The 27,956-nt window shown below is 38.8% G+C and overlaps 1 protein-coding gene across 1 annotated transcript in view; it reads left to right on the top strand.

The window, feature by feature from the left end:
• PAWR (PRKC, apoptosis, WT1, regulator) overlaps window positions 1-27,956 on the top strand; it is a 133,072-nt gene that overhangs the window by 66,359 nt on the left and 38,757 nt on the right. Inside the window, exon 4 of the mRNA XM_010832075.1 lies at window positions 21,852-21,983. Within this exon, the coding sequence (XP_010830377.1) occupies window positions 21,852-21,983 (132 nt within the window). The remainder of the gene's footprint in view (window positions 1-21,851; window positions 21,984-27,956) is intronic.

Here is a 27,956-nt window from a genome sequence, read left to right as displayed (position 1 = left end):
AACAAGAGGCAAGGTTAAGGAAAAAAAAAAATTTAGTGACAGTCCCAGTGGCATTTCATTTTAGACTCAAGAAGGTTCCCAAACTTTCTCAGTTCACCACACCCCTAGTGTGCCAGTAATTCCTTCAAAGAAATACCAAATCACACCATTTATTAATACTTAGTAGTTAGGTCTAAACAGGTTAAGTATTTATGTTCTAACGACTAAATAATGAATATGAATTCTTCTACTTTTTTCTTTGAAGAAAGTTTTTTTTTTTTTTTTTTTTTACTTCAGCCGAGCTGCACTGCATGTGGAATCTTAGTTCCTTGACTAGGGATCAAACCCATGGCCCCTCCAGTGGAAGCATGGAGTCCTAACCACTGGACTCCCAAGGACTTACCCCAAGAAATACTATAATTTTATTCTTAAATAGCTAAAATTTTTTTCTAATGGGATGTATACATCTTATATTAATACTAGACCACTTCTTAAAACGTAGAATGAAATGAGATGGGAACTTCTGTCATTTCATTTTACACATTTATTTTTTGTTTTGGCCATTATTTTTTTCTTTCCTTTTAAAAAATTTTTGTTTAGTTCCAGAGGCTTAGTTTTGCAAGATAATGAGTACGTGTAAAGGAATGCAGTAGGATCTAATTTGAAACTGAACTCTTTTGAGCTCGTGGCTCATACAGTGTTCCATAGATGGCACAAGTATTTGTTTCCCTTGGAGCTTGTGGGTTTACTGTACCTTAGTGTGCTGTTTGGGGACCATCGTCCCTATTTAAGGGTTATTAGAGATAGAGTGTGTAGACTCAAGTGTATTTAAAATCTAACTTTCAAGTGAAATCCTGGTCTCAATTTAGACTTCACATAAGTTGTCTTTACTTTAGGTTTCTAGTCTTAAAGGGAAAATATATTTATAGTCAAAGTAACAAATATACAAAACTTCCTCTCTCTGCTCACAGACTTTAAAAGTTAATCATTGTTGTAAGTAAAAGTTGTTTTTTTAAACTTTCTGTAAAAGGACAATATTGAAATACTAGTTGTTTGATAAAGGGAATAGGAAAACAGCTAAGGCAAGGAGAAATGGAATTTTTGTTACCTAGTGTCCTATTTAAATCTTTTATGTAAGTGATTTGGTCAACAGTAAATGCGTTCTGAACACTGAAGGAAGGTATGTAAATGAATACTTCATGCTTATAATTGTTAGGCATATAATTTGATCTGAACTATGTAATGGGAAAGGCATATTATTATCATTCCTTAAAAGACTTTGAAAGTAGGCTACGCAAGAACATTTTTCAGTAAATGTCAGAATTAAGACAAAATGAACTTATCATTTACTATAGACATTTTGTTTTCTGTCTCATTATAAAAGTCTGGTTCATTTCTTCTGACAATGAGTTCAAGAACTTTGGATCCTTGTAAAATAAACTGAAACTCAATGATATGGGATTTTGGCAATTTAAACCAATCTTAAATTTCAATTATAAAGAAAAGAAACCACATAATAAGCATATTTGTACTGAAGGAATGCTCTCCTTTCTAAATAATAAGTAACTGTTGTTTGTCAACGTTCATTGATTCAGATGTGTGAGATTAAGCGTTATTATCTTAATATTTGTTTTTATACTAAATAGTCTGTATTTATAAAGAAGACATGGACACAAATCAAATAGTAGACCAAAAATGATCCACCTTAGTTTATGTATCTGTTATTCAGTCCAGTAGCATTGAAATTTTTCTCATATGGTTAAGATCCTAATGAAACATTTAAATATTGCTTTCTTTCTGATATTCCTTAACAGTTGAAAATATTACATGGCTCTAGCTTCTCTTCACATGTTTTAAAATAATGGTATATTATAGTTTGGTGAAATTTTCTTTCTCAGTGGCACATAAAAATAATGGTATTAGAACCGGCAATCACTTTATGGCAAATAGATGGCATCACTGACTCAATGGATGTGAGTGTAAGCAAGCTCCAGGAGTTCGTGAGGGACAGGGAGGCCTTGCATGCTGCAGTGCAGGGGGTCACAGAGAGCTGGACACACTGATTAGAACCAGACGTGGAGCAACAGACTGTTTCAAAATTGAGAAAGGAGTACGTCAGGGCTGTATATTGTCACCCTCCTTATTTAACTTCTGTACTGAGTACATCATGTGAAATACCGGACTGGATGAAGTACAGGCTGGAATCAAGATTGCTGGGAGAAATAGCAATAACCTCAGGTATGTAGATGACAGCACCCTAATGACAGAAAGTGAAGAGGAACTAAAGAGCCTCTTGATGAAGGTGAAACAAGAGAGAGAAAAGGTGCCTTAAAACTCAACATTCAAAAAACTAAGATCACAGCATTTGGTCCCATCGCTTTGTGGCAAATAAATGGGGAAACAGTAAAAACAGTGACAGGCTTTATTTTCTTAGGCTCCAAAATCATTGTGGATGGTGACCACAGCCAAGAAATTAAAAGACGCTTGCTCCTTGGAAGAAAAGCTATGACAAACCTAGAGAGCATATTAAAAAACAGAGACGTCACTTTGCTGACAAAGGTCCATGTAGTCAGAGCTGTGGTTTTTCCCGGTAGTCATGTATAGATGTGAGAGTTGGACCATAAAGAAGGCTGAGCGCTGAAGAATTGATGCGTTTGAACTGTGGTGCTGGAGAAGACTCTTGAGAGTCCCTGCAAGGAGATCAAACCAGTCAATCCTAAAGGAAATCAGTCTTGAATATTCATTGGAAGAAATGATGCTGAAGCTGAAGCTCCAGTACTTTGGCCACCTGATTTGAAGAGCTAACTCGTTGGAAAAGACCTTGATGCTGGAAAGGATTGAGGCAGGAGGCAAAGGGGGCACCAGAGGATGCGACGGATGGCACCGCCGACTCAATGGACATGAGTTTGAGCAAGCTCTGGGAAATAGGAAAGTTGGTGGGCTGCAGTCCATAGGGTCCCCCGAATCGAACACAACTGACTGAACAGCAGCAACAGTGTTTTCAATCAATGGCACCTTTAGATTCAGTGAGATATTTTTCTGATCATCTGCTCCCCAGCCATTCACCCTATAGTATCTCAGATAAATGAATGTTTATGATTCCTGAAAATGCACAGGAAAGAGTTGTTACTCAGATTCCCGTGGTTAAATCATTAGACATTCTTAATCCTATTAGTAAACATTGTATAAAATACCTGCTGTATTTGAGACCCTTTTTTATAACAGTGAAAGTAAGGAACAAGCTCAGTCACACAGAATAGTAAATACGGCCTAGCGATTAAGAACGTAGGTTCTGCAGCCAACTTGTTTGTGTTTAAGTAGCAGTTCCTTCACTTATTAGGTGTGTGACTTGAGGCAAATTGCTTGTGAGTGTATATGTGCTCAGTCATGTCCAATTCTTTGTGACTCTCTGGATTGCAGCCTGCCAGGTTCCTCTGCAAGTTGCTTAACTGCTTGCAAATGTGTAAAATAAGGATGATAATAGTTTCTATCTTACAGGGTTGTTGTCTAAATTAAAAGACTTATGCTCTGAAAAATACTTCAAACAGTGCCTGGCTTATAGTTGCTATATAAATGTCATGTTCTTGTCATTTTTGTATTTGCGTTAGCATGAATAGTGTTCTCTCTAAAAACATTTAAAAAATAGCACTTAGCTAACTTTGTATATGGAGAAGGCAGTGGCACCCCACTCCAGTGTTCTTGCCTGGAGAATCCCAGGGACGGGGGAGCCTGGTGGGCTGCTGTCTATGGGGTCGCACAGAGTTGGACACGACTGAAGCGACTTAGCAGCAGCAGCAACTTTGTATAATCAGTATACTTGAGAATTAAGGACACAAATAGAGTTTGTTATTTAATGAAAGTTAAGGCAAAATGAACCTGTTTGTCTAATACGGTAATTAGACAAAACTTGTTTAAGTGTTTAGTTCCCTTTTTATTGATTCTTTTTCTAGCCACTGCCAATACAGTTCAGTTATTTCCCCTAACTTCCGACTCTTAGATGCACATACACATATACTCATAATTTCTCATCCAGGATTCCTTCCTATCGAACCATTCCAGGATTGAGTTTCTTTAAGCTGCATTCATATACTCCCGGCTGCTCAGTTCTCTCCCAGTTCCTGTATCCTCTTCATACCCAAGATATGTGTATCCAAAGTATAAAAGAGCTTGAGAAATTGGAATCTCCTGGTCATACAGGTTGGGTTGCTTACTTGGGTCATATTATGACTAGAAGCCCGGGATAAAGGAAGACGGTACAGCAACTAGGACTGAGTCCTTGAGTCTTGGGGCCAAGGGATGAGGGGGACATAAAAGAGTTAGGACTAAGGGAGTGCTAAGGAGAGAGACGCTTGGTGGGTGGGGAGCATGCTACGCTCAAGTAGATTAGTTTACTTGTGAAGTTGCTCATTCATTTATTAGTATTCAGGTGCCTGTAGTATGCCCGCCTCTGTATTAAGTGCTAACTTAGATTCAAGATCAGTTTTAGTTTTTTTACATAGACAAAACTTTGTATTTTTCTGTGAGAGAAGCTGTTCTTAAAAACGGAAGTATATATTAGTATGAATGATTTATATGATAAATTGCTTTCAGATTGACTATTTGGGGGATGAGAGGATATGCATAGGGGATAGTTCAGTTCAGTTCAGTCGCTCAGTCGTGTCCGACTCTTTGCGACCCCATGAATCACAGCACACCAGGCCTCTCTGTCCATCACCAACTCCCGGAGTTCTCTCAGACTCACATCCAATGAGTCAGTGATGCCATCCAGCCATCTCATCCTCTGTCGTCCCCTTCTCCTCCTGCCCCCAATCCCTCCCAGCATCAGAGTCTTTTCCAATGAGTCAACACTTCACATGAGGTGTTGACTCATCTGGAGTTTCAGCTTTGGCATCATTCCTTCCAAAGAAATCCCAGGGCTGATCTCCTTCAGAATGGACTGGTTGGATCTCCTTGCAGTCCAAGGGACTCTCAAGAGTCTTCTCCAACACCACAGTTCAAAAGCATCAATTCTTCGGCACTCAGCCTTCTTCACAGTCCAGTTCTCATCCATACATGACCACAGGAAAAACCATAGCCTTGACTAGATGGACCTTTGTTGGCAAAATAATGTCTCTGCTTTTGAATATGCTATCTAGGGTGGTCATAACTTTCCTTCCAAGGAGTAAGCGTCTTTTAATTTCATGGCTGCAGTCACCATCTGCAGTGATTTTGGAGCCCCCAAAAATAAAGTCTGACACTGTTTCCACTGTTTCCCCATCTATTTCCCATGAAGTGATGGGACAGGATGCCATGATCTTCGTTTTCTGAATGTTGAGCTTTAAGGCAACTTTTTCACTCTCCACTTTCACTTTCATCAAGAGGCTTTTGAGTTCCTCTTCACTTTCTGCCATAGGGTGGTGTCATCTGCATATCTGAGGTGATTGATATTTCTCCTCGCAATCTTGATTCCAGCTTGTGCTTCTTCCAGTCCAGCGTTTCTCATGATGTACTCTGCATATAAGTTAAATAAGCAGGGTGACAATATACAGCCTTGACGAACTCCTTTTCCTATTTGGAACCTGTCTGTTGTTCCATGTCCAGTTCTAACTGTTGCTTCCTGACCTGCGTACAGATTTCTCAAGAGGCAGGTCAGGTAGTCTGGCATTCCCATTTCTTTCAGAATTTCCCACAGTTTATTGTGATCCACACAGTCAAAGGCTCTGGCATAGTCAATAAAGCAGAAATAGATGTTGTTCTGGAACTCTCTTGCTTTTTCGATGATCCAGCGGATGTTGGCAATTTGATCTCTGGTTCCTCTGCCTTTTCTAAAACCAGCTTGAACATCAGGAAATTCACGGTTCACATATTGCTGAAACCTGGCTTGGAGAATTTTGAGCATTACTTTCCTAGCATGTGAGATGAGTGCAATTGAGCAGTAGTTTGACAAGGAAATTTAAACAGAAATGTAAAGCTTCTTAATGGGGCTAGACAAATGCTCCTGAAGGAGAGAGAGGACTGAAAATGAGATTTATAGACGCCACATCAAAAAGCTACATTGTCTTTGTAGGACCTGTACAGAGCTTTAGCTGTACATGTGGACCCTGTAGCATAATTATAACTCTCCCCATATTCTTCTCTAGGATCCCTTTTCCTATAACCTTTCCTTATTTAGTTACTTTTTAATAGTACTGACCATTGGTGGAAATTCTGGCCAAAGGAAACAGAGAAGCTGTTTGGTGGCTTTGTTTCTATAAGCAGAAAAGAGGATTCCAGGACAATTGTTCATTTTCAGAGGATTCGGTTCTATCATTCTTTTTTGTTCAAATATGTATACAAATTATTCTTCATTGTGTTTTTCCATTTCTGAATTCTCAGAGAAGCAAATTGCATTGGGGAAATCTCATTGTGTGTTAGATTGCCTTCTGTTCTATTGAATAATCTTTTTTCTCCCTGCCCCCTAAAACTTCAACAGGTGGTTTGACTATAGGAAATTCTGAGTGTTTTTATAAATACCCATACTCACAAAAGCTAGTAAGATAACTTATTTTAAAAGTTTCAGGGCTTCTGCCTATAGTCCTTTTAGAGTCATTTTAGTTTTGGGTCCTCTGAATTTATTAATCACTGGTTTTCATTCTTCAAGAGAAGGGATTTGACGCTGAGAATGATCCATATTCATTATGTAAGAGGAAAGTGTTGCTTGTTCATTGCTGAAGAAATGAGTCTTTACTGAATTTACATAGTGTTTCTCACAGTATTCTGTATACAGCAAGGTTTTGAAAATCCTGTTTCTCGTTAGAATCTGTAATGAAATTGACTGTGATTATCAGAAGTTACTTCAAACTGATTACAGATTTTTCAAAATGTATTTTTAAGCAGAAGGAATGTTTTTGAATAAAAATGAATAAATATGCTGTTAAAATTGTTGAAAAATTTTATAGGCCAGTTTTCTTGTTGTTTAGTAGCTAAGTTGAGTCCAACTCTTCCGTGAGTTGGACTACCCCATGGACTGTAGCCCAGCAGGCTCCTCCGTCCATAGGATTTCCCAGGCAAGGATACTGGTGTGGTTTACCATTTCCTTTGCCAGAGGATCTTCCCAACCTAGGGATCAAACTCGCCTCCCCTGCTTTGATAGATACTTTCTTTACCACTGAGCCATCAGGGAAGCTGTAGGACAGTCTTTGGAAAGATTTTAGGGAATTTGCATGTATATTCATTATGTTCCCATTATATAGGTGTTACTGACAAGAAGCTGAAAGATCCAGAAATAATACTGGATGAGGTCTCTGCAGTTTGGAAACTTTGAGACTTAATTAAGTAGGCAGAATTTCCAACATAAAAGGCACCAGAGCTATATATATATAGTGTATATAATCAAGAACTAGAATGAGTTAAAAATTAAGGAATTAAGAATTTATAATCTGATGTTTTACATTTGAAATAATTAGACAAGGTTTCATTTGGTAAATACAAAGCACCTACCATGCTTGTGGTTGGATTAACACAGAAGAGAAGGGAGAAAGCGATTCCAGTTGAAACAGCATTGAGCAAAGGAATCTGTACTAGTACGTACCTGTGAGGATTAAATGTAATAATCCAAATAAAGTATTAAAATAGTGCCTAGTACATTGTAAATTTCCAATAAAAGTTAGCTATTATCAGCTTGTTTACTTGTACATCTGAGTGTTCTCTGATGGGAGTTGTTATAATGATAATAAAACATTTACTAAGTTGTAATGTTGCTTTGTGCATCACTAATTTTTAGCTTTTTGTGAACCTATTTCCTTTAATCCTTAAAATTTTATGGGACATAATTATTGTCATCCCCATATTAAGATTAAAAAAACTGAAGCATAGACTAATTAAATATATTATTGCCCAAACGTCCAGGAAGTTGAAGAGTGGTCATATGGCTCGCATGCATCATTGGATGTAGCTGAGGAAAGGTTGTGAATACTGGAGTGCTTAAGTCAGATAATGTGCTCAGTCGCGCCTAACATTTTGCAACCCCTCCGTTTGTAGCCTGCCGGGCTCCTCTGTCCATCGTATTTCCCAAGCAAGAATACTGGAATGGCTTGTCATTTCCTCCTCCAGGGTATTTTCCCAACTTAGGGATCGAACCCGGGTCTGTTGCATCTCCTGCATTGGCAGGTGAATTCTTTACTACTGAACTACCTGGGAATCCCAGTACAGAAATTTGGAACCTCTAATAAGCTGTACCGTATATTTTCGAGTATATTAAACGGGTGTGCTGTGTGCTCAGTTGTGTCCAAGTTTTTGCAACCCCATGGAGTGTAGCACATCCCAGGCTCCTCTGTCCATGGAATTCTCCAGGCAAGACTATTGGAGTAGGAAAAAGACATGAACCCATGTCTTTTGCATTGGCAGGTGGATTCTTTACCACCAACACTACCAGGGAAGCCCATGTTAAACAAGACACGTTCATAAATATGCCACCTGGATCTTTAGCTAATTTCATCTAGGCTGAGTATCTCCATCTTTCTACCCTTTGCTAAAACTTGTTTATACACATAGCCAATTTACTCCCTACCTAGGGTTTCAGAAATAAAGTGATTTTTAATTAAAAAAAAAAAGAGAGAAATTATGGCATTGACATGAGTGACATTACTTTTAAAATATAAGCATCAATCAAATGTTCAAAGTGTGAAAGTGTTAGTCGCTTAGTCATTGTCTGACTCTTAGGGACCCCATGGACTGTAGCCTGCCAGGCTCCTCTGTCCATGGGATTCTCCAGGCAAGAATAGAGGAGTGGGTTGCCATCCCCTTCTCCGTGGGATCTTCCCAACCCAGGGATTGAACTCAGGTCTCCTCATTGCAGGCAGATTCTTTATCATCTGAGCCACCAGGATACTCTAAATGTTCAAATGTATCTCTAAAATAAAAAAAGAAAAAGAAATGTTCAAAGGTTTCACTATTTTTATTTTCATTTAAACCAAGTATGTTGTGAGCTGAAAATCTTAGACAAGGTGTATATCTATTGAAAGCTAAATATAGGTATTTTGCATTGTGTGTTTTCTTTGATTACTCATTGCTTCTCTGGGAGTATAATCAATAGCTTTTGAACTACTGAGCTTTAAGAGCGTGATGTTTGTTTTTCCAGCCTCAGCACTAAACTTACTAAGAACCATCGTTGATACTTTTAAGATAGAATATACTTTACGTATTTGTCTCTGTTTTTGTAGTTCCTTTTGAAGATAGTCTCTCTCCTTATTTTACTGCCTAGTTTGTTTTCCTAGCATTGTTTGTGTGACTCATGTTGAGGAATTTTTGTGGTGTAAATACCAAAGCCTAGTACTTGGAATTACTAATCATTAAAACAAATGCAGTTATGTTGAGACTTGGGTTGTAGTTAATAAAAGAAAGTGTATAGTATAAAGATTGTAGAAAGAATTTTCACCTAAAACTAGTATGATTCTGGAGTCTTTCTTACTAAGTTTGGTAACTTAAAAAATCCAGTGGGAGAATGTCAGATATTGATAGAAGATGATATTAATAAAGTTGTTATGTTCAAGTATAATTGCACAAATAATGTGTTGGATAAGACTTGCTTCTGAGTTACCTGTTTGAACAGCTAAAGGATATGCAGAGACCCTCCTCCTCACTCATTCCAAAAATTAGACAACTTCCTGAAAATATTTATGAATTAAGTTTATACAGTAGAATTGGACTTGCAGCAGTGATGAGCTTTAAATTAGTAACAGCTGATCTGTGAAAAGAGACACGAAAAGCAAAGGAGAAAAGGAAAGATATAAGCATCTGAATGCAGAATTCTAGAGTAGCAAGGAAAGATAAGAAAGTCTTCCTCAGCGATCAGTGCAAAGAAATAGAGGAAAACAACACAATGGGAAAGACTAGAGATCTCTTCAAGAAAATTAGAGATAGCAAGGGAACATTTCATGCAAAGATGGGCTCGATAAAGGACAGAAATAGTATGGACAGAAATACCTAACAGAAACAGAAGATATTAAGAAGAGGTGGCAAAAATACACAGAAGAACTGTACAAAAAAGATCTTCACGACCAAGATAATGATGATGGTGTGATCACTCACCTAGAGCCAGACATCCTGGAAAGTGAAGTCAAGTGGGCCTTAGAAAGCATCACTACAAACAAAGCTAGCGGGGGTGATGGAATTCCAGTTGAGTTATTTCAAATCCTGAAAGATGATGCTGTGAAAGTGCTGCACTCAATATGCCAGCAAATTTGGAAAACTCAGCAGTGGCCACAGGACTGGAAAAGGTCAGTTTTCATTCCAATCCCAAAGAAAGGCAATGCCAAAGAATGCTCAAACTACTGCACAGTTGCACTCATCTCACACGCTAGTAAAGTAATGCTCAAAATTCTCCAAGCCAGGCTTCAGCAATACATGAACCGTGAACTCCAGATGTTCAAGCTGGTTTTAGAAAAGGCAGAGGAACCAGAGATCAAATTGCCAACATCCGCTGGATCATGGAAAAAGCAAGAGAGTTCCAGAAAAACATCTATTTCTGTTTTATTGACTATGCCAGAGCCTTTGACTGTGTGGATCACAATAAACAGTGGGAAATTCTGAAAGAGTTGGGAATAACAGACCACCTGACCTGCCTCTGAAGAAATCTGTACGCAGGTCAGGAAGCAACAGTTAGAACTGGACATGGAACAACAGACAGGTTCCAAATAGGAAAAGGAGTTCGTCAAGGCTGTATATTGTCACCCTGCTTATTTAACTTCTATGCAGAGTACATCATGAGAAACGCTGGACTGGAAGAAACACAAGCTGGAATCAAGATTGCCAGGAGAAATATCAATCACCTCATATATGCAGATGACACCACCCTTATGGCAGAAAGTGAAGAAGAACTCAAAAGCCTCTTGATGAAAGTGAAAGTGGAGAGTGAAAAAGTTGCCTTAAAGCTCAACATTCAGAAAACTATAAGATCATGGCATCCGGTCCCATCACTTCATGTGAAATAGATGGGGAAACAGTGGAAACAGTGTCAGACTTTATTTTTGGGGGCTCCAAAATCACTGCAGATTGTGACTGCAGCCATGAAATTAAAAGACACTTACTCCTTGGAAGGAAAGTTACGACCACCCTAGATAGCATATTCAAAAGCAGAGACATTACTTTGCCAACAAAGGTCCATCTAGTCAAGGCTATGGTTTTTCCTGTGGTCATGTATGGATGTGAGAGTTGGACTATAAAGAAAGCTGAGCACCGAAGAATTGATGCTTTTGAACTGTGGTGTTGGAAAAGACTCTTGAGAGTCCCTTGGACTGCAAGGAGATCCACCCAGTCCATTCTAAAGGAGAACAGTGCTGGGTGTTCTTTGGAAGGAATGATGCCAAAGCTGAAACTCCAGTACTTTGGCCACCTCATGCGAAGTGTTGACTCATTGGAAAAGACTCTGATGTTGGGAGGGATTGGGGGCAGGAAGAGAAGGGGATGGCAGAGGATGAGATGGCTGGATGGCATCACTGACTTGATGGACATGAGTTTGAGTGAACTCCGGGAGATGGTGATGGACAGGGAGGCCTGGCATGCTGCAATTCATGGGGTTGCAAAGAGTCAGACACGACTGAGCCACTGAACTGAACTGAACTGATATGACAGATTGATGCTATTTTTGAAGTCTTAGGGTTTTCCTTCTGAGCTGGACCCTCAGTACTTATCTGGAAATCCTTTACGTATTTTTAACTCAGTTTCATATTTTCCTGCAAAAAAGAGATCAGTCCTGGGTGTTCATTGGAAGGACTGATGCTGAAGCTGAAACTCCAGTACTTTGGCCACCTGATGCGAAGAGCTGACTCATTGGAAAAGACCGTGATGCTGGGAAAGATTGAGGGCAGGAGGAGAAGGGGACGAGAGAGGGTGAGATGTTGGATGGCATCACCGCCTCAATGGACATGGGTTTTGGTGGACTCCGGGAGTTGGTGATGGACAGTGAGGCCTGGTGTGCTGTGATTCATGGGGTCGCAAAGAGTCAAACATGACTGAGCCACTGAACTGAACGTATTTTAAACTTTGAAGCCTATATCCCACTACCTTGTCCTTAACTTTTACCCATGTTTGTCAGCAGGTAAACACAGTTACTTCTCAGAGAAGCTAGAGAACCCTCAGTCAGAACCGTTTTAATATTTATTTGCCTGTATTGTCTTACTTATCTGCGTTTGAGCCATCTTGAGAGCCTCCCCTTGCGCTTTTTAGAAAAGGTTTAGCCTTTGATTTCTCCCTTGGTCCTTCCTTTCCTCTTACATATGCTACAAATATTTTAGATGCTCCATACCAAACTTCTCATCATTTCTTCTCTTTCTAAATTATCTGTGTGCCAGAATGATACCATGAACTAGAAATCCAAAAGTTGTTGTGTTACCACTGCTTACTGCTTTTCAGGTTCAGTTCATTCAGATCCCACTGCTGTTTGCCGTCTGTCCACAATTCTTATCTACTTTCATTTCCTTAGTTCTAACTCATTGCACAGCCCTGTAATGCTCCCATTTTATAAGATCACACAGCTAATTAATGTTGTTTGGTTTCTCCAAATAATTTATACATTAATTCAAATGTATTGAAATTATTATTCTACCAGGAGAATTTGCTGTCTGGAAATGGCCAGTTTTGAGAATGAATACTATTGAAGGGAAACTGCTAGAGACAGTGTGTGTGTGTGTTAATCACTCAGTCGTGTCCAACTCTTTGCAACCCCAGGGACTGCAGTCTGCCAGGCTCTTCTTGTCCATGGGATTTCCCAGGCAAGAATACTGGAGTGGGTGGCCATTTCCTTCTCTAGGGGATCTTCCCCACCCAGTGATCAAACCTGGGTCTCCAGCTTTGATTCTTTACTGTCTGAGCCACCAGGGAAACCCTTAATCCCATTAACTTTTAATGATAAAAATAATGTGATTTGGGCATTATCATAAATTGATCAGTAGAACATAATAGAAAGCTAAAACATAGCCATATATAGAAATACAAAGATGCCATTTTGAATTGGTGGTGCAGAGTTAGGGATTGCTTAGAGCCCCAGAGGGTGAACCTAGAACTGTTACTCATACAGCCTCCTGCCAGTGCAGGAGGGGGTTATCCATGTCTGTGACTAGAACACTTGCTTATAAAAAAAATTATTAGAATCCAGACTCACTGTACAAGAAATTAAATATGAGATGAAAAAGTTTAAAAATGAGATGGTAAAAATTAAAGTATGTGTTTAATAGGTCTTAAAGTGGGAAAAACATTTTATTAACATAAAACCACAGGAAGAAAATCCCAGAAGGAAAACTTAAACAATTAAAAGGTGAGCTAGAACAATAAATTGACAATATGCTAGACAAGGATTACCATTTTATTATATGAAGAGCTTTTGGAAATACTAAAGAAATGAATAAACCAGAATAAAAATTGAGAGAGGGTGTCAGTAACGAAAAGTGAAAATATGTAAAGAACTACATAAAGCCACTAAAAAGAGAACAGAAGTTCATCCTGCTAACTAGGATTCAGTGAAGCCATTATTTGTCTAATACGTTCGGCGAGAGTTAAAACAATCTTAATAACGGTGTGTTCAGTTGTGTCCAACTCTTTGTGACCCCATGGATTGTAGTCTGCCCAGTTCCTCTGTCCATGGAATTTTCCAGGCAAGAATACTAAAGTGGGTGGCCATTTTCTACTCCATTAGATCTTCCTGACCCAGGGATCAAACCCTTGTCTCTAGCATCTCCAGCATTGGCAGGGGATTCTTTACCACTGGGCCACCTGGGAAGGCCAGTGAGACAACCTTAATGTTCTTGCAGGAAAATTTGGCAGCATGTTTAAAGAGCTATAAAAATTAGAGATGGGCACACAAATTTATTTGAAAGGCTATTTAGCTTGTATGTCCCACCACACAGATCTGATTAAATAAATCATGCTGTGTTCATAATCTAATATCATACTCTGTAGCTACTAACATTTTTGTGAAAATGAAGAGGTGGATTCCCAGGTGGCTCTAGCGGTAAAGATACCGCTGCCAACTCAGGAGACGCCTGGGTCAGGAAGATCCCCTGGAGGAGGTCATGGCATCCCACTCCAGTATTCTTCTTGGGGAAATTCCTTGGACAGAGGAGGCTGGCAGGCTATGGTCTGTGGGGTTGCAGAGTTGGATATGACTGAAGCGACTTAGCATGCACACATGATATGACTAAGTCTCAAAACAAGATGCCTACAATTATAGATTTATGGGTTTAAAAAAGAAAAAAGTTCTAGTAGAGTGATCTGTATCAAAGTGATGATGGTTGTTTATTTTAAAATAAAGGGTGATTTTTATTTTCTTTTCTCTATTTTAAAGTTTTCTTATAATGTACATTAATTTTGTAATTAGAAAAAAAATGTCATTTTCTGTTTAAAAAGTAACTGTAGTTTTTAGGCTGTTATTATTATTTGTTGAGTTTGCTGAAAATGAGAGTGCTGCCTCTCTAATCATGAATGTTGTTGCTCTTCAAAGACCTTGAAACTGCTGAGCCCTGAGATCTGATTGGGATCCCAGCAGGAGGTAGTATGGTTGAATTGTTCTTGCCTGAGTTGTGTCTGATAGTATCAGTGTAGAATCTGTTGGTGAGCAAGGTACTTTAAAACTGTGGAAAATGAAATTCTGTTTTCATTTTCTGTTTTTTAGAGTATTATATTTTTAGGTTCTTTACAAGTAAGATTGCTTTTTTAGTCTAACGGTGCAAATTCAGCTTTTAAATGCATGAACTCAAAGTACTTATGTTGTATGTTACCAAGTTGTTAGACAGCATAACTGATTCAGTGTGATAGATGAAATTGGTTGCTAGTTTACAAAGTTAATCAGGATGTTTCATGATTAGTCTTGAAAATTTATACATTTTAATTTACCCCACTTTTTCTGGCTTGAGGCTGTGTATGTGTGTGTGTGTATGTGTGTGTGTGTGTCTACGTGTGCACGTGCATGTTTGTAGCAGTTTACAGTCATTGTATTATAGATAGATGTGACCTTTTTCAGCTACCTAATGTGAGAACCACAGTTGTTTATTTTGCTTAGTTCGTTTTACATAAAAATGCTTATATTAATTTGATCTTATTTCAGTATTCTTTTTGCTGTGCTGTAAAGGTTCTTTTGTTAACCATTTCTTGACTTAGGAGCAGAGTGGGAAGGCTAGGAAAAGCTAGGAAGAGGTTGAGTGATGACAGAGTAGTACATGCTAGATACAGGACTAATGGAGGATGGAAAAAAGTGTATTACCAAGAGGGAGGCAGATAAAGCGGCAGTGGTGCTGGCAGGATTGGCATGGTCTGTCTGAAGAAAGCAAGTGGAATCTGTCTTTAAACTCTCCTAATACCGTTCCTGGACATAGTAACTTTCATTTTGGGGAACACAGTCACTTATCCAAATTCGTAGTTTATAATTGTGTGATCCCAAATACAGAATTTTTTCCCCTCCCCTGGAGCTGTGTAGTTATTTCTTTTTTCCAAAAGCTTTGCTTAGATTGCTTAATTGATTTTCTTCTAAATGTGAAGGGAAATGAGCATGCTTTTAGAGCCACATTTGTATGATTTATGGTACATTGATACAATTAAGCTTACTTGGGTGTTTAGTTCTGTTGTAATTATGTTCCTTGTTGTGATTCATATGATGAAAATGTACTGCTATTCCCTAGTCTTAGCATCTTATAGAGAAGTAATTGTGCAAAAATTTACTGAAAAACTAGAACACGTGAAGAATTTGTGTGGATTCCTTATATTAGGATCAGATGTGCATAGATCACAGAGACTGAGGCATTTGGAAAGAAAAATATGGTATTACATTTTGGGGCGGGATTCTGAAAATTAAGGGAACTAATATTTTTAAATCGATTTTATGAACTAATGTTTGGAGGTGAATGAATTGTTCGATTCATTTGTAAGACTCCTCACTTATGATAGGGAATAAATAAGAAAAAGGAATGTGAAGCAGTCTGTAGCTGCTGCTGCTGCTGCTAAGTCGCTTTAGTCGTGTCCGACTCTGCACGACCCCATAGACGGCAGCCCACCAGGCTCCCCTGTCCCTGGGATTCTCCAGGCAAGAACACTGGAGTGGGTTGCCGTTTCCTTCTCCAGGCATGAAAGTGAAAAGTGAAAGTGAAGTCACTCAGTCGTGTCCAACTCAGCGACCCCAGGGACTGCAACCTACCAGGCTCCTCTGTCCATGGGATTTTCCAGGCAAGAGTACTGGAATGGGTCGCCATTGCCTTCTCCAGTCTCTAACTAGGTTTTCCAAAAACTACATAGTAGACCACACAATTTATTCTAATTATGGAAGTGTCAAAACTTGGCTTAGGCATTTATTGTATTAAAAATTAAATAATTTTTAATGCATATGACATTTTTAAAAATTGTACTTTCTTTAGTTGAATGTGCATAGTTTCAGAAAAATAATAGCTCTGAGTGATGATTGTTGTGCTTAGGTATACCTTTACTGTCCAAGAATTCTAATTGATGTAAGTACAAAGCTCTGCTGAATATATCTCTTCTCCATATATGTAAGCGCGCCAAGTTGCTTCAGTCATGTCAGACGCTTGAGACCGTATGGACTGTAACCTCCAGGCTCCTCTGTCCCTGGGATTCTCCAAGCAAGAATACTGGAGTAGGTTGCCATGTGCTCCTCCAGGAGATCCTGCTGACCCAGGGATCGAACCTGCATCTCTTCTGTCTCCCCCATTGGTCAGCAGGTTCTTTACCATTAGTGTTGCCATGGAAGCCCCTCTCCATATACTAAAAGCATTTAAAAAGGTTATTGTGAAGAAAGAAAAAATAAGTTAATACATGTTGTGTTTAAGGTAGGCAAATGATACGTTGGTTGCTTTTTTCTGGATTCTTGAGTTCTGTGGGAATCTCCTTTTTAAAATTGGTAGTGAAAAGCTATTGTGAAATGGGTCTTCTTTAGTTATTTTGGTCTTTGAACTTACTAAATGTTTGATATTTTAAAAACCTTTTTTTGGACTGATAAAAATGTGTTTTATTAGTGAGTCAAATACCACAAATAGCTTTGCTGCCAGTGACATTTTCCAAAATGTTGAGCAACTTAAAAAAATTATTATTAACAAAAATGAAATATCTTATTCTCTGCTTTTAAAGGTTAGTTATCTTTTGGAAAAAAAATCCGCATGTAATTTAAAATCCTGAAACCTCTACCCCCAACACCCTCCCCCCACCCCCATAAAATGTGTTTCGGCTCAGGTAATTTTTGTGCTCCAAGATCACTGCAGATAGTGACTGCAGCCATGAAATTAAAAAACGCTCCTTGGAAGAATGACCAACCTAGGCAGCATATTAAAAAGCATAGACATTACTTTGCCAGCAAAAGTTCGTCTAAGTCTCAAAGCTGTGGTTTTTCCAGTAGTCATATATGGATGTGAGAGCTGGACTATAAAGAAAGCTGAGCACCAAAGAATTGATACTTTTGAACTGTGGTGTTGGAGAAAACTCTTTAGAGTCCCCTGGACTGCAAGGAGATCCAACCAGTCCATCCTAAAGGAAATCAGTCCTGAGCATTCATTGGAAGGACTGATGCTGAAGCTGAAACTCCAAAGTTTGGCCACCTGATGTGAAGAACTGACTCCTTAGAAAAGACCCTGATGCTGGGAAAGATTGAAGGCGGGAGGAGAACGGACGACAGAGGATGAGATGGTTGGATGGCATCACCGACTCAATGGACATGAGTTTGAGTAAACTCCGGGAGTTGGCGATGGACAGGGAGGCCTGGCGTGCTGCAGTCCATGAGGTCGCAAAGAGTTGGACATGGCTGAGTAACTGAACTGACTAAATTACAAATAGATTTTTCTTCTGCATGGCTGTTCAGTATTACAGTCTACGTTTGGATGGAATGTGAGTCAGTTCTTTCTTAGAGGGACTAATTTTTCAAATTATACATTTTTAAATTATGCAAGATATCCATTTCATGCTTCTGATCCATAAACAAGTAATATATATTTTAAAATTATCAACATGAGCAGAAATTCCTCCACAAAATTGCTTGCTTCTTAGGGAGTGGTATTGACTGAATAAGAATCATTGGCCAGAGAAACAGTCAAAGAATAGGGAATCCTTTCACCAGGCCCAAAGATATGAAAGAACTTCAAAAACAAATAGCTTCAAGTTGAGTGAAACTTACTGGAGAAAGGTCTTTTTCAAGGAGCCAACTAAGTTTCATTCTGTAGCTGAGAAAAGCAAAATGTTAATCAGGAGGAATTCCAGAGGGCACTGAAGGATGATTTAGAAGGGAGAGGAGGGACAAAGGACTGGGTCAGATTAAGGAATGTACCGGGCAGTATGGAAAGAAGAGTCTGCCAGTGTTGGGGTGAGACCTGGGGAAGTTTGGTCTGCTGTCAGTGACTGAAATAAACATGGAAATGAGACCTGATAGAATTCCTAGAAGTCCCTTTAAAATGAAAAAAAAAAAAAAAGTAAAAATCTTAACATATACAGAACTACAGAGTAGATGAATCTTTATATAACTATTATCCAGCTATAACAACAGTTAGCTCTTAGCTACTCCATTTGTCCTGTAACTTCCAGTAATTTTGTGTTCTGCAAGGTGACCTAAGACCCTCACAAATAATATGAAACCAGAATTCCACTGAAAAGTGCTCACTGATATTTTCTTTTTTCTTCGTTTGAACTCTGGGTTATGGTGCAGTAAATGGATTTCATGAGTGATAAATAAGGTTATATGTGGTAGTTGGAAAATTGAGTTTGTGGTTTGTCTTTAAATGGCTTGGGCTGGAGTTCTGACTGCACCCCTCAACAACTTAGTGTCCTTCAGCCTCTTACTTAATTCTCATCCTCACATTCTTCTTATATAAAGTAGTACATACCTCTTGTACTTTTTGTGAAAATTACTTGTGTTTGAAGTACTAGCTGTCAGTGTTTAACAGCGGTCTACGCACCTAGATGATACTCAGTTACTAGTAGACGCTATTACTATTTTAAGTGACCAACCTGGAATTTGAATCTTGGTCTCTCAGATTCCAAATTCCAAATTCTTATAATTTTTTAATCTAACATAGAACTCATTTTAATACCTCCACTAACATTTCTTTCTTTGTGAAGTGAAAGTGTTAGTTACTTAGTTGTGTCCAACTCTTGGCAACCCCATAAACTGTAACCTGCCAGGCTCCTCTGTCCATGGAATTTTCCAGGCAAGAGTACTGGAGTGGGTTGCCATTTCCTTCTTCAGGGATCTTCCTGACCCAGGGATTGAACCCATGTCTCTTGCATCACCTGCATTGGCAGGTGGGTTATTTATCACTAGCGCCCCCTGGGAAGCCTCTGTTGACCTCTTGTCCTGTACTCCTTTCTCTTTTCTAGCATCATAAGTCTTCATACACTTGAAATGATGAAAATTTATCATCATGTATGTAAGTTGGTGCAGCCACTATGGAAAACAGTATGGAAGTTCCTCAGCAAGCTAAAAATAGAATTACCGTATGCTCCAGCAATCCTACTCCTGGGCATATAGCCAGACAAAACTATAATTCGGAAAGATACATGCACCCCTATGTTCACAGGAGCCCTATTTACAATAGCCAACACATGGAAACAAAGTAAATGCCCACCAACAGACGAATCAAGAGAGAAGATGCAGGGTGTATGCACAGTGGAATACGACACCCATCAAGTCCACTCCCAGTGGAATACTACAGTCATAAAAAAGAACAAAAGAATGCCATTTGCAGCAACATGGTGGGAAAAAAAAAAATTATCTGTTGGTTTGAAGAAGTCTTTTTAAAAGTCCTAAGAGAGATTCTTCTTCTAATCAATATTAATTTCTTAAACTTTGGTACCCTTTACTAGATTTCTTTTATTGAGTCTGTCTCCAACCTCAGATATATCTTTTTTTTTTTTTGCCCCTGCTGCATGGCTCGTGGGATCTTAGTTTCCTGACCAGGGATTGAATGTGGGCCCCAGAAGTGAAAGCACTGAGTCTTAACCACTGGATCGACAGGGAATTCCCGAATATATCATTTTTCATAGGACCACATTGCCTACTGTGTTGTTTAACTAGTCTTTCCACTTTTGGTCCCTGTCCCTATTAATCAGAACTCTGAATTGCTGGTACAAGTTCCTGCCCCAAGTCAGCCTTGATCATGCTTTATTTATATTCCAGGGAATTGTATCACTAGAACATCTTTCCGTGTTACGTAATGAAAAGTGCAGACTTCTAAGGCTATTTATTATCTGTATTTCTTTGTGAACAGAGCATATGCCTTTCCATTACTCGCCTCTGTCAAGAACTTTAAAGGATCTGAGATCTTAGCCTCTCACAGGCTAACAAGTTAGCCTCCTATGGGTTCATGGATCCTGGTAGAAGACACTAGTCTCCTGGGTCAGAGTCAAGAACAGTTTGTTACAGCAATAGCAGCAGCCACAATCTTATCATATTTCTTGTACCAGTTACCTAAGCCCCAGTTCCCACAGATTGAGGAGATGAGGGCCAGGTGACACCTGTACACAGTTAGCTGCATTACAGGAGGGCCCCTGAGCATTTTCTGGAATCTCAACCTACCTGTTTTTTTAATTCATCCCTTCCATTCCTTCCCCCAGCTTTCTCTCCATAACATCTTGATGTAAGACCGCGTCTCAGCAGATGCTTCTTCCATGTCCGCCCTGTGGCCCCTGTGTCTGTGAACGTGCCGCTGATTTTCTGTGTTCTCCTGTACTGTAAGCTCCAGTGACCCTTGCTTTGCACAGTGGCTTCAGTTTTTCTCTGTGCACAATATGTAAATCCTATTGCCTTTCCTGCTGTCCTGCCATTGGTATATCTCAGAGTGCCTGCAGAGAGATTATTTATTTTTTGTCTCTTATAGAACACACAAAGGCACTGTATTGGTTAAGAATGTGTTCAGTTACAAGGATTAGATGACCACCATTTCACATTGGGTGTAATGGATAGAGTTTTGTTTTCTGTTTGTGGGTTTTTTCCCGCCATGTACGAAGCCTGGAGGTAGGTAATGGCGGTGTTGCTTTCAATTTTTTAAACAGTCCTTTTTCATGCAAGCTTTTTCATATGCTCTTCCCATCATCTGAAATTCTTTTTTCTGTATTTGCAATTCCAAATTAAACTCATTTTTTAAGTTACAAGTTCTACAGAGTCTTTTGTTGGAGATTTACTCTTGAAGTGCAAATACTCACAGGTACTACTAAGGTAGAAAAAGGGCCACTATCATTGAGTTATCTATGCACATACACACATGTGCGTACACATCTTCCCATTAGATTCTGCATTCTGTGTCTGTGTGGTGTGTCTGCTGCTGCTGCTAAGTTGCTTCAGTCATGTCTGACTCTGTGCGACCCCATAGACGGCAGCCCACCGGGCTCCCCCATCCCTGGGATTCTCCAGGCAAGAACACTGGAGTGGGTTGCCATTTCCTTCTCCAATGCATGAAAGTGAAAAGTGAAAGTGAAGTCGCTCAGTCATGTCTGACTCTTAGCGACCCCATGGACCACAATCTACCAGGCTCCTCTGTCTACAGGATTTTCTAGGCAAGAGTACCGGAATGGGGTGCCATTGCCTTCTGTGTGTCTGTTATTACCCTCCAAAAAGTGCTTTAAGATAGACAGTCTATGTACTTGAAGATAGAGTGATACAGAATAAATGAACCCTGGCTTTAAGCAAACCCTGTCACTAGTGGTTAGAGCCTCAAGAAAAAATGTTGACAGAGGTGTGAACGTGGAGGTTTGGGTTTTAAGTGGATAATTTAGTTTATAGGAATTAAATGCACCTGTTGTTGAAAGGAACACTTTTATTGTGTAGTTTCTGAATGCTCCATATTTCTATTTGCTATCAAATTTATCTTACGTACTTTTAATAAAAACATTTTATTAATATTATATAGAGATAAAATGAGAACTATTCTTTCTCTCAGTGCTTAGATGAATATGAAGATGACGAAGCTGGGCAGAAAGAGCGGAAACGAGAAGATGCGATTACACAGCAGAACACAATGCAAAATGAGGCTGTAAGCTTGTTAGATCCAGGAAGTTCTTACCTGCTACAAGTGAGTATTTAGAAATTCTAGACTGTCACTAGCTATTTTAACAATAGTTTTTTTAAGTTACTGGTAATAATTTTTCCAATTTTATTTTAATTGCATCAGCTCCCCTGAAGTACTTTAAATGAATTTAACTATGTATTTTCCTTATGTCTAAATACCTTTTGATGTAAGCAGTATTTGGTCCTTAGATCCTGATCAATGAATATTTACTGATTAACCAAGCAGGTTTAAACAGTATCCATTGTGAAAATAACCAGGAAAAGTAATTAGCTCTTTTGCTCTTAAGTAAGGTTTAGCAGACAGTTCTGTTCTCAGCTGATATTTGCTTTAGAATTACATAGCAAGTAGAGTTGAATAACAAGTTTCTACTAAGTGAAATGTTTAAACATAATAAAACACAATATGTAGTATTGTGAATTTCCAGATACATCAGTGTTTCTGTGTAGTTATAAAATACTTTTTAAAAGAAAATTTAGGTCAGTTTCTAATTAGCTGTTATCTTGGCTTCTTGTGGCACAGAGAATTGGAAGGTGTTGGCATTGGAGTACCTCAGTTTAAAGCAGATTGCTCTGCAGAATCATTCCATGCAAATTGTCATTTGGGAATGATCTGTATATATTTAATCTTAAATTAATTTGGCGATATTTTGAGATGTTAAGCTGCTCTGTTGTCTTTTCAGCGTTTTTTTTTTTTTTAATGCATTTTATTATGATACCACTTTAAAAGGGGGTTTCCAAGCAGTACATGCATCTCCCTGTTTTATTGATGAAAAAAGATGAAATATAAGGTTGTCTGTTAACTTGCAGGGTTATAATAGAAGGCATTTAACTGAGAGAGGCAAAATGTTTTGAAGTGGTTTGGATATGAATGCAAAATTTCTCTTTCCTCTTCTCTTCGAGGCAGATATTGAGGTGGTGAATGGTAGAATAACACGGGTTTGTCTGTTCCCCTGTATTGCAGTTGCTACTACTAGGAGAAGTAGTACCCTATTACATTAAACTATCTTTGTATCCTTTGTGTATCACAACAAAGTTGAAATGAAACCTGTACATATTCCAGGTCAAGAAATAGGCTTACTTTGTTAGGATAGAGACAGTATAGCATTTAGATTAAGAATCTAGACCTGGTTTCAGTTCTTGATCATGTCACTTAACATCAGGCAACAACTTTTGGAAAGAGAGCTGATTTATTTCTGTTGAATGAAGTCCTTACCCTTTCGAAGCTGGGGAGCTTAGTGTTTAGGTTATTCCCAGGTTTAAACCCAGATACGGAGAAGTGTCAACTGATCTGGCCTCTTGCAGTTTAACTTCTTTCCTATAGCTTTACTAGTCTCTTCCTAGATCTACCCTTCATTTCTCTCATTTTCATTTGTTTCATTAGCAATTAGGATGTGACTCACTGGTGATCGTGGTTTTAAGTATCTGTTTTTCAGGCTGTGTGCTTAGGATGAAAGAGAAGCAGAGAGTCTCCCGTGGATTCCAGACTGCCACACTGAAGTGGGAATGGGAACAAGAACTCTTCTGTCTACATAGCTGGCCTCTCTCTGAGTTCCTACCTAAACTCATATTCTGTTACTCTAAGACAGGATAGATTTTATTTATAATTCCAACTTCAAAAATAGTAAATAGAAAGAAAATATTGGCATTTAAAAATACGTATTATGTATTTATGGCTGCGCTGGGTCTCCATGGCTGCATGAGGGCTTTCTCGAGTGGTGGCAAGTGGAGGCTCCTCTCTAGTTGCGGGGCAGGGGCTTCGCATTGTGGAGGCTTCTCTTGATGTAGAGCACTGGCCTGGGGTGCTCAGGCTCAGTAGTTGTGGTGAATGGACTTGGTTGTCCTGCAGCCTGTGGAATCTTCCTGGACCAGGGATTGAACCCATGTCGCCTGTATTGGCAGGCAGATTCTTAACCACTGGACCACCAAGGAAGTCTCCATTGGTTGTTTTAAGGCTTTCTTTCTTTTTTTTTTTAAACAGACCAGAGAGAAAGACTTTTGTTTCTTAGCATTGTCTATGTGGTAGCACAGTTGTCAAGAATCTACCTACAGTGCAGGAGACACAAGAGACACAGGTTCCATCCTTGGGTCAGGAAGATCCCCTGGAGGAGGAAATGGCAACCCATTCTAGGATTCTTACCTGGGAAATCCCATGGGCAGAAGAACCTGGCAGGCTACAGTCCATGGGGTCACCAAGAGTCCCACACAGCTGAGCACACAGGGCACATGTGAATCTTTGCCATTCAGTGAAACAGATTTTTTGAAATGAAGAATGAAATGGGAACATGGATTTGGGGTAATAGTATGCTTTATGAAAGGTTAGAGTATTTTAAGTTTCTGTTTGGCTTTTTTCAAGTAATATGGAATAGTAGTAATAAAATATGAGCCTTTAAATTTTTTTCTTTCATTTTTACCTATAATTTTACACATTTTAACCATGTTTTTCCCTAGGTAGTCATGCCTAATCCTGTCAGTTTTTAAAGTAATATATTAAATCTCTGATTAAATAATACAGGATCAATGGAAAATATGAAAGATAGGAAAGTACCTTTCTTTTTGTATTTTTAAAATTGTTTATTAAATTTTAAACATTAGGCTTAATTAATTTAAAAGGAAACATATGTCACATGCTAAAAAATGCAAAAAGCATAGAAAGGAAAAAAATAGTAAAAAGTCTCTCCCACCTACCTGGTTACCTTCTTTGGAGGCGACTAGTGCTTTCTTTTGGAGAAGGAACTGGCAACCCACTCCAGTGTTCTTGCCTGGAGAATCCCAGGGACGGGGGAGCCTGGTGGGCTGCTGTCTCTGGGGTCGCACAGAGTCGGACACGACTGAAGCGACTTAGCAGCAGCAGCAGCAGCAGCAGCAGTGCTTTCTTTTCTTGTACATTCTTCTCAAGGCAGTGTGTGTGTATAATATACATATTCCTAATTTTAGGCGCACTCTTGCAGCTTGTTCTTTTCATTTAATATTGTGGAGAGACTTCTGCGATAGTACATAAAGAGCTTCCTTATTATCTTTTTTTGTAACCACAGAATATTCTGTTTTATAGATGTATCATAATTTTTCTGACTTGATCATTTAGTTGAAACATGTACGTTTTTGATGCTACAAACAATGTAGTGGTAAAAACCTTTCAATATGTAAGCAACTTACAGTCTTTTGTATATGTGTGTATAAATCAGTAGGATAAAACCCTAGCACTGGAATCTCTGAGTGAAAAGGAATACATGTTTGTAATTTTGATGATATTGCCAAAATTCTCTTTGTAGGTGTTAGAGCATGAACATTTTTTTCATGTTATTCAAATCTCTTTATATATTATTTTCACTGGCATAGAACTTTTTTTTAATGTGAATAGTAGTTGACACAAATTTCCCATTAATAGGATTCCTCAGTGGTTAAACATTTTTGCTATTATAAGTACTACTGAAAGTAATATCTGTGTAAATTGAACTTGTTTTGAATTATTTTCTTTGGCCAGATTACCAGAGATAAACTTATTGGGTCAAAGGTCATAACAATTTTTAAAAATTATGTATTAGCTATCCCTCATGACTTGCGGGATTTTAGTTCCCCACCAGGGATTGAACTGGTTCTTCTTGCAGTGGAAGCACAAAATCCTAATTACTGGACCACCAGTGAAAGTGGAACTTGCTCAGTTGTGTCCAACTCTGCAACACCATGGACTATACAGTCCCTGGAATTCTCCAGGCCAGAATATTGCAGTGGGTAGCCTTTCCCTTCTCCAGGGGATCTTCCCAACCCAGGGATTGAACCCAGGTCTCCCGCATTGCAGGTGGATTCTTTACCAGCTGAATCACAAGGGACCCCCAGGGAATTCCCTATAATTCATATTTAAGACTAAAAATTTCTCAACATATTGCCTAAATTACTTATAAAGAAAAGTTTATCAGTTTATGTAATCAATAGCATTTTATGAGAGGGCATTTATGAATTTTATTTTACTTCTTTCTTTGATTCATTCATTGATTTTCCTCTTAAAACATTCTCAGGCTAACTGAAAAGTTACAAGTACTGTGTAGAGAATTTTTTTCCCCTTAAAATGTTTGAGACTAAGTTGCTACCTTGATGCCTTATTACCCCCAGTACTTCCCTGTGTGTTTTCTGCAATGAAGATCTGCATAACTGCAACATGGCTCTTCAAGATAGAAAATTAAAATTGACATTGACACATTTTTTTACCATCTAGTTTCTTCAGATACCTTCAAGTTTCACCAATTGTCCCAATCATTTCCTAAATTATAGCAAAGGGTCTAGTTCAGAATCACATATTCTGTTTAGTTGCTGTATCTCCTTAGTTTCTAGTTTGATCTATCTTTCTTTAGCTTTCTTAATCTTAACACTTTTTAAGATTATAGGTCATTTATTTTTGTCAAATGACCTTCAGTTTGGGTTATCTACTATTTACTTCTGATGAGATTCATGTTGTGTATATCACAGAACTGACGCCGTGTTTTTCTCAGTGTGTAGTCCATCAGGTGACACATGGTTTTAATGTGTTCCGTTGCTGCTGCTGATCACTTTGGTCATGTGATTAAGGTAGTGTTTGCCAGGCTTCCCTGCTGCTGCTTAGTAAGTGCTTTGTGGCTAAGTCCTCTGAGCCATGTAGATGACTTTGTCTCCATCAAACTCTCTATTCTCTGCACCCATTTGTCATCTATTTATGTCTGTATATCTGTATCAACTCACTACTCGCCATTTTATCTGATGGGTTTTACCCATTTGTATTAGCTTGATTGCCACAAATTTGGTATCTTAAAACGCCACAAATTTGGTATCTTAAAACAACACAAGTTTATCAACTTACAGTGTTTTTAGTTGGCAGTCTCATTGGACTGGTAAAACTGTGGATCGAAATCAAAGGGTAAAATCAGGACTGCATTCCTTTTTGGATGCTATAGGAGAGAATCCATTTCCTTGCCTCTTCCAGCTCTTAGCAGCTACCTGAATTCCTTGTCCCTCTTCCTTCTTCAAAGTCAAAATTGTGACTTTTCTGCTTTGCTCTATTTCCCTCTGACTTTCTGCCTCTTTCTTCCACTTTGAGTGACCATTGTGATTACAATGGGCCCATTAGATAACGCAGTACAATCTCCCTATTTAAGGTCATTGATTAGCTACCTTAATTTCCCTTTGCTGTGTAACCTAATATGTTCGAAGGTTTTAGAAATTAAGATGTGAACATCTTTGAGGGTCATTAGTCTACCTTGTTGTTCAGTTGCTAAGTCGTGTCTGACTCCTTGCAGCCCCATGAACTGCAGCACACCAGGCTTCCCTGTCTTTCACTATCTCCCTGAGTTTGCTCTACCACAGCATCACTGTTTGTTTATTTTAATATTCACAGTATCCCAGATTTGGCCCGTGGGAGCCCCTGTAACCTTTTGTATCGTTTGCTGCATCTCCGTCTTAGAATACTTCTTTGTTTTCTGGTGTAATAAGGTATTGCAGACTCATCTGGAGCTTTCTTACTCCAGCCTTGAAAGCAGCTGTGTCTCTAAGGAGCCCTGATTCCTTTTATTGAAAATGATAGTATGAAGCCAAGGTCTGGGCTGTAGTTGTGTTCATGTTGTTGAGGTGTCACCGTTCCTAGTCCCGCTCTATGTACAGACCTACTTTGTGTGTCTATATGCGCATACATACGTATGCATCTGTTTGCTGCTTACTTAGCTGTCTAGCTAGCTACATCTATTTATGCAGATATTAAAACTAATTTATACCAGTATGGCCAATTGTAATCTGATATCGCAAGGCTTAGTCTAGTATTTGTAACTCCCTTTTCTGACATTGGGTAACCTGTTTCACATTATTCTTAATATGTTTTCTTATTTATTCAGTTCCCCTGTATGTAACCTCTCTCCCATTGTCACTCCTTCCTCACGCTGATGCTTTCCTCACCGCAAATGGGTTCTGACGTCACACATTGGCTTTGCCTTCTGCATGAACACTCTTCACTTTCTTC

This window comes from Bison bison, unplaced genomic scaffold (genome assembly GCF_000754665.1).
Source record: "Bison bison bison isolate TAMUID 2011002044 unplaced genomic scaffold, Bison_UMD1.0 scf7180017864535, whole genome shotgun sequence".
In the NCBI taxonomy this organism is placed as follows: Eukaryota; Metazoa; Chordata; class Mammalia; order Artiodactyla; family Bovidae; genus Bison; species Bison bison.
The sequence above is the reverse complement of the archived record's forward strand: the minus strand, read 5'-3'. Positions and strand labels throughout refer to the sequence as shown.